Genomic DNA, 7,871 nt, shown 5'->3' with positions numbered 1-7,871 from the left:
GATTTAAGAGCCCCCCCCCCCTAAAAATTTTTTGAAAAAAAAAAAAAAAAAAAAACTGGAAACGGAATCCACACTCTGTGTTATAAGTCGCATGTGATTCTGCCACTCTCGATTTTCACACTTAATAAATCTGCTGGATTCATCAAGGACGCAGCCCTCTGTCTTCAACGCCAAACCATGGACTCGTTCACGACGTGCAGTGGCTCCATTTCCCTCCTGTACTGCCAGATCAATAGCCCTCAACTTAAAAGTGCTATCTTTTTCTTCGTGTGGTTTCCATGATGAGGGCGTATGAGTTTGAAGAAATTTCTCCATCGTGCCTGCTGCTAGCATGTGCTTGTTCTAAATGAAAATCAGCTCTTTCTTCTTCGATTTGCAATGTTGACTTCCAATGATTCACTTCCTGCTAAAGAGCCTTCTGGCGGTTGAAGAAAAATCCACAGAAAAGCCGCACTCGGCTATAAGCCACATGGTTCAAAGTGTGGGGAAAATGTAGTGGCTTATAGTCCGAAAAGTACGGTAGATAAAAGTACAGATTAAAACAACTGACAATGAGAAAACAACTACATACTGAGGGGTGGTCCAAAAAGCACCGTGTCCAAAGCTTTCAGCTGAAGTTTCTGCACATGGCTGCGGTCCAGAATCTTCAGAATGGAGACTGTCAGAGTGGTGTTCTTCACAGCCAGCCTGAGAGAGAGCAGACACATCTTCACTGTGCAGGAAATAGGAAGAAGGAAGCAAAAGGCTTTATCCATTTTCAGCTGTGTCAAGTGATTCTACACTACTTCCAAGCTCATCCCTTTTTAAAGCAATGATTGTTAAGTAATCAGTGGTTTACAAATCATTTTTTACAAGTCTAGTCTTCAGTTGCTAACATTTGAAATTAACATTTTTGGATCAAATTCATAACAATTGATGTGTCTCTAACCCTGTATCGCTCCAAATTAAGATTCCAAACCTGTACATTTGGTTTCTAAGACTACATGAACACTAAAACGTCTAAAGGCTCCTTTCTAATATTTTGAAAACTGATGAAATGTTATATTTACCCAATTGGAAATATAAATAGGCATTTATCCTCAAAGAAAATCAGTAGTAATAGGCTAAAACTTGGTAATGCTTCATTTCTGAATGAATCAACCAAAGTCATTACAGGGACAAAAAAAAATAGAATAAAATTCTTTATCATGTCCACTCAATTATATGTTGCACTTAATATGGTTTGGAAGCTTTTCTTCTCTTCACTCTAAGGTTGAGAAATTTCAGTAACTGAAACCGTTTTCTTAATTCACATTACAAGACCTTTGTTGTTGATTGTAAAAAAAATTATGATGTTCAAATTTCAGATATAAATGAAATCACAATGACCCAGGTAAGCCATCAATAAATAAAAGTGTTGAACTTCTGAGAATAAGTCAAGGTTCAAGTCTTTGGGACACATATCTGTGTTGAGTCTGAAATCTAATCTTTGTAACTTAAGCTCGAATCAGCTGGCCCCGTCTAGTCTTACCTTGGCATAACACTTCCATTGAAAGCCAGCTTGCGAAATGCATCCACATACTGAGGTAATTCTACATAGGTGATGAGCCATTCCACCACTTCATCTACTGTCCAATTATACACTGAAAAGAAAAACAATGACTCAGATGAAGTTGTTGTCTTTTACAAAATTAGAGTGTGAAGACAAAAGACATTCCTGCAACCAAGAATTGAAAAGACATAGAGAATCTTCAGCTAAGAAAATATTTACTGATGTCTGAGATGGAAGCCTTGGGGAACTCTTGTAATTTTTTAAATGATGCAGTACTATGATAACATGAAAAAAAACATATTATGGATGATTATGGATAAGGAGAATATAACAATTAAAAAACGGCAAATTTTCCTTGCAACTTCTACACAGAATCAAAAACACCTGCTGTCTAGGCTGACGCATTACATTTAAAGGGGAAAAAAAAAAACTCAACCCAAAAGCTCCAGAGCATTATCTAAGGGAGCACTACAAGCAGAGAAAATGGGGCTCTGAGCTACATGAATACAGCAGAAGCTCTCTGTACCAGACAGAGAAGCCAAACTGATAATTTTAAAGAGGAGAGAGTGGAAGTGGATTTTGTGCTGACAGAGTCAATGATGTCCACTCTGCCACTATCTGCAGCTGATAAGACCACCATTCCTTAGCCCACATAAATCTAATCAACTGCTCTGCTGCTTCATTAGGAGAGTGAGATGCTTCACAAGGGTATGTGAGCTTAATTGTGAATCTGTTAGGTTGTTAAGGAACGTTCTTAAATGTAATTTCTTTAGCTGCGTTTCTACAACAAATGTATGCAAAATTTTGTCGATATTCTGCTAATGTTGAAGAAATTTTGCAATTGTGGTATTTCTATTAAATAAGACATGCAATTAAAATTACACATCAATAAGTTTGTTCATTAAAAATCATGGCAGTGACGGATGTAAAGTATTGCATGAGATATAATCATATTCCAGCCATAGCACCATCAGAGGAGATGTAGGTGTCTTAGTGAGACGTAGTGACAAGTACCTTATACTTGGGAGTGGCGTTTTTGTTAAATTGTAGTCAGGCATTTTACAGATGAACTATTAATTCAAACTTTCAAATGACAAACCAAATTTTTGATAAACTGTGCGAAGCTGTGGAGCTCTGGATACAAACTGGTGTGATTAGTGTGATGTGAAAAAAGTCTTTCCTTGGCAGTTTGGCAAAACACACCAATTTTGATAAAGCTAAATATTCTACCCCTTACTAAAGTTCTGAAATTTGGCAGGTAAGTGAATTTATTTTCATAATTCCAATTTGTGAAATTTTATGATCAATGGAAGCATAAGTATTGATAAAAAAACTGTATTAATGGTCACATAGAACAATAATAAATAAAACTGATTTTTTTTCCCAGTCTCTCTTCTATACACTGACCCCATCCTGAATCATGAAACACAAGTTTCATCTAAGGACAGCTGGTCTTCAGGATTATTCTAAGTGAATGGCGAGCATTCTAGCAGGAAAAGAACATAACACTTAAAGAATGGTTTTGGTTCTTAGTTTAGTACAATTCCAAAGAACAGCAGCAACAAAAACAAAAGCAGAAAAAAAAAATAATAATTGAAGCACAGCCTTAAAGCAGTACCTTCAGAACCCTTCCAGGCGTTCCACAAGTCTTCCACACTGATAAACTGGTCATCGCCATGGAAACTGTTATGCTTGGCTTTGGGGTCGTGGTAGTTAAGATCTTCTCGAAGGAACTGCAGGATGACAAGGATTCTTGTAGCCATTACAAAAAGAGATATTTTACAGTGTAAAACAGTACAACGTAAATGCACTCTTAAGACTGAGTGGAATAAAAGCATTAGTCAGGGTCGCACAGATATAAAAATGTGAGCAAAGCACCCCCACAATCCTCTATTATTGCATCTCTATTATTGTCACCCGATCTTTTCTCCAACGACTAAAACAATCATACATGAATACAATAAGAAGCTTGAGCCTAGCCTCTGCACCCAACAACAGCATTCTTCTTGCAGTCTCATGGCATCCTGCACTGATTCGAGAAGTTCCCCTTTTTCTTCTTCCCTGCATATTCTACCGACATGCGTGCAGGACAGCCATGCAGTTTGCACTACCAACCATAATTTCCTATTTAGCATTACAATCTCCATGAACACAATTGTCGTGAGTTTTAGGTAGTGGAAGAGAAGTAAGTCAGTTGTTATTTTTTCTGAAGCAGAATTTAAATGTAATACAGCTGAAATCTTAGAGTAATGGTATGGGACATTCTTCTGTCCACTGATTTTCTTACAAATGTGTTCCAGTTTTCTGATACACATTTCACTAAAATGCATAATGTCACACTGCTCAATCATCTCAAACTAACTGTTGAAGATGACTGTACTCCAGTGTATCTGCAGCCACCAGATACCAATGTAACAGAGCCTCTTGGGGATGCGAGAAGCAAGAAGCTGCCATCATGACGGCACTGGAAACAAATCTGCAGCAACTGCATGGTGGCATCATGACAATGTGGACCAAAATATTTCAGGAATGTTTCCAACACGTTCTGGTGCGGTTAGAAACTCAATACAAGCAAAATGTACTGAATAAGATGACTACAGAGTGTATGTTACTTATTTACTGCTAATACGTTTTGCTTTATATAGAAACAAAATTCAAAGCATTATTTGATTTACTTTGATCCTGTCATCTAATGTTCAGGTTCATTTTACTGTAACTTCAATTTTACTCCAAAAATTGTTTTTCTGTAAAGAAAATTGGATCTAAAACTGATTATTTTATTTCACCAACTTATAAACACAACCACTTTAAAACCCACTAGAATGGTAGTTACCACCTGACTGGCTCCACAGCCTCACTAATGAATCTTCACTAGACTGTACACCCACTGAACCACTGACACTCTTTTTAAAATGAGCCCCATATAGCACTCCCACTGCAGTGTAGTCAACAGACGTGAAAGACAGTAATAAGCCCTGATGCTGTTCCTTCTTCATAAAATGATGTAGGAAGATTTAATGACTGTGTGGTGATTGTAAGATCATTGTGCAACAGAAAATAAATTCACTTCGAGCAATATGATCAAGATCTACAACCTGTTCTTAAAATCCAGCTTCCTTAATATTGTTGAAAAAAAGAATTGGTTCCATTTGCAGATTATTTCACTTATTTCACTTATAGTAAGTGAAATAAGACGTCTTCCCCCTTGTTACAAATGAAAACAATCTTGATGAAAAGTTACTTCTAAGTTAGATTTAACTTATTCTAAGTGTGCTAAGATATTTGCACTAGAAGCTAGACAAAATAAAATAAGTTGTAAGATTTTGCAGTGAATCGAGTACTTACGCCATCAGTCTCTACTACATCTACGTTGCCGTTTGCATCATCGTCCATCTGCTTATGGATACTACGGATGGCCTCATAGGTGAGAACGGCATTGTCGTCTTTGCATAGTGGTTCATCAATACGACAAAAATCTGAAAGAAAAAGAAGATTCAACATTGGGTTGCACTTTTCCTCCAGGCTCTGGAGGACTATACTTTCATCTGAAAAGAGAACCTTTGACCCTGGAGGAGCAATCCAGCCACCCAGATAAGGTGTGTGTAGAGCAGTGGTCCCCAAACTTTTTCCTGTGAGGGCCACATAACTTTTCCCTTCTCTGGTGGGGGGCCTGAAATTGTTGACGGGTGGGGGGTGGGTGCGTTTCTCGATCGATTTTTACCCAGAAAGCACATGGGCAAAAACCATGAGTGAAACGGTCACTGGGACTGACTAGTATATATTCCATTGAGGGAATGTAACTTTAACATATTAATTTCTCATATGTTAACATAAAGGCTCGTTTTGAAGTATAAGCTGCTACTTACAGGCATTGCTTCGAAGAATTCAACCTGGAATGCGGGGTTCATAACAGACGTGTGTTCATCTGCTCTACCGCTAGCAAACAACCGTACTGATTAAATAACATAAAAGTCAAGCAGTTCCCTAAAAGTCCAGCAATGCGCCATGCAAAACAAAACACCCACAGTTTACAGGACACACTTCCTGCTAAAGAGCCCACTGGTGGTTGAAAAAAAATCTACATATAAACCGGAAAATACAATAAATGAAAAAAAAAAAAAATCTAAATGCTCTCTGGTATTGTTCAGGGGGCCGGACCAAATGTGGAGGCGGGCCGTAGTTTGGGGACCCCTGGTGTAGAGCATCTGGTTCAGAAGTAGCTTAACGCAAGCAATTTGACAGTAATACTCCATGTTCTATACACAGTTACATGCAGAGGCTCTGCAGAAACAGCCATCATCCACAGTGGTAAAGAAAAACCATTTAAGGCTCTTAAACAGGTTTTCTTTCTAAATCCTCAAACGGTTTTGATTATCTCATTTACATGCGCACCTTTTTTTCTTCACAGTTTTTCCTAACAATTAACTTTCCATTAGCTCAAAATTAACAAATAATATGCGTGATGAATCCATATGCACTTTTTCTTACTTTTGGCACTGACTAGAAGTACTGAAATAAATGAATTTTAAATTACATTCTAAATTATAGATTTAGTATCCAGACAAGCCGAATATAAAAAAATGTTTTGAACATCATTTGTAGTGTATCCCAGCTCTTTGTTTTAAAATAATACATAATTCCACCAGTTTTATTTTTCTTTTAACTTTGGAAAAATGCCAGAAGCTTCCCCAAAGAGGCTCTGTCCTGCTAAAATAACTAAGGACTAAATTCCTTGGCTGCAGAGAAAGTATTGTTTATACAAGGCATTTCAGTCAAAGTCTCTGTGTTGCAAAGAACCCAAGTATTGTCTGAATGCATCGGCCAGAAATAGCTGCAAACGAATCACTGTCAGATCTAAAATAGCTGTTGTTTGAAAGTTTGGAACTTTAATAATCAAGTTTATCCATAAACATAGAGGTTAAAGGCATCAAGTGAAAAGTTTCTGTGGGCAGAGGGTTTTAATTATTGCTGAATAATTCTCAAATAGTTGACTTTTATGATTAGCCCCTCTACCCTCTGAGTCCTTGTTGTTCTTCCTGTGTTATTAGAAATCTTGAACCATCAATCTGAGAGGGAAAGAAAAGAAAAAAAATACATTTTGGCTCTCTCCACAGACTCGAGAGTCGTTATTATGACAATGGATATTACAAAGTGTTCAATTACGGAGAACATTTTCGGGAGTGTTGTGGTCAAGACCACCTAATACGAGACCAAGACAAGACCAAGACCAGAATGTATCGAGACCGAGACAAGACCAAGACTTTTAGGGTCCGAGACCAAGTCAAGACCTAGACCGAGGGAAGTCGAGACCGAGCCAAGACCAGCGCCCCACGCTACATGATACAATAAAATGTGAAATATGATCAAAATTACTTCTCAAATTGATCTGAAAGATCCATATTCACATAAAAACACCTAGATATTAAATACTTAATAAATTTAACCAATATTAAAAGCAGAACAAACTCTTTGTTCTGCTATGCTTCCATCTCTGTGCTACGATCGGCGGTGGTCTCGTGCCATCCCTAAATAGATAACACCCTGGGTGTTTGTCCATGTTGCTCTGTTCTGTCAGATCAGCATACGCTGTCAGGTCATCATATGCTTAGCACAAACTCACGGTTATATCTGTCACTCACTCCTTCCCATATAATTTTATTTAATTAGCAACAGAGAATCATGACGTAGATCATCATATGCTTTATTAACAGTTGTATGGCATCCTGACTTAGTGGTTAAGTAGGTTAATGAGTTTTACAGGGTGTGTAAAACTCATTAACCTACAGCTGCAGCCAGACCCTGCTTTAAATACAATTTGAAAGCAAGACAACGCATACCTATATAGTTATCATGGAAAACAATTTAATGACTTATTTTTGTCATAACTTGTTGTGTATGGTGAACTGACAACTCCTCTGATTGTCGGACTTCTTAATACGCAGGGATGGTACTAACTGCATGTATGCTATTCTGACAGCGTATGGTCCTATTAGATAATAGAACGACTCTCAGTGACACTCCTGTCCTATCTAATAAGTAAAGAGACGAGCAGATGAATCGTACTGTTCCTGAATGTCACATCAATATATTGCACTTTTGGACACAGTGTTGTCCCATATATGCGACAAGTCAGTCAACATCTCCGCACAATAATTCAGCGCAGTGAGTGACAACTGTTTTAAATCACAATGCTTATGTGTCTCTGTACAGCTAGCTTTGCTAACATCACGTCAACAGAGCTTACCTTTCTTTGAGCTACTTTTCTAAGTGACGAAAAACGTTAGACATTGTCCCCACTGTCTGTGAAAGCGAAGCGCTGCTGAGATGGCTGTGGCCATCA

General features: G+C 37.9%; 1 protein-coding gene across 2 annotated transcripts in view; it reads right to left on the bottom strand.

Moving 5' to 3' along the window:
- Nucleotides 1-7,871, bottom strand: part of stim1a (stromal interaction molecule 1a) — a 47,003-nt gene that overhangs the window by 29,675 nt on the left and 9,457 nt on the right. For both annotated transcript variants that reach the window (XM_015016168.1, XM_015016169.1), the window contains exons 3-6: nt 4,877-5,007; nt 3,150-3,264; nt 1,511-1,622; nt 572-687 (exon numbers count right to left, since the gene is read on the bottom strand). In XM_015016168.1, coding sequence (XP_014871654.1) covers nt 572-687; nt 1,511-1,622; nt 3,150-3,264; nt 4,877-5,007 — 474 coding nt within the window. The remainder of the gene's footprint in view (nt 1-571; nt 688-1,510; nt 1,623-3,149; nt 3,265-4,876; nt 5,008-7,871) is intronic.

This window comes from Poecilia latipinna, unplaced genomic scaffold (assembly GCF_001443285.1).
Source record: "Poecilia latipinna isolate Pla-1442-1.1 unplaced genomic scaffold, P_latipinna-1.0 Scaffold1988, whole genome shotgun sequence".
Lineage (NCBI taxonomy): Eukaryota > Metazoa > Chordata > Actinopteri > Cyprinodontiformes > Poeciliidae > Poecilia > Poecilia latipinna.
Note: the sequence above shows the minus strand (reverse complement) of the source record. Positions and strands in the feature narration are given on the sequence as shown.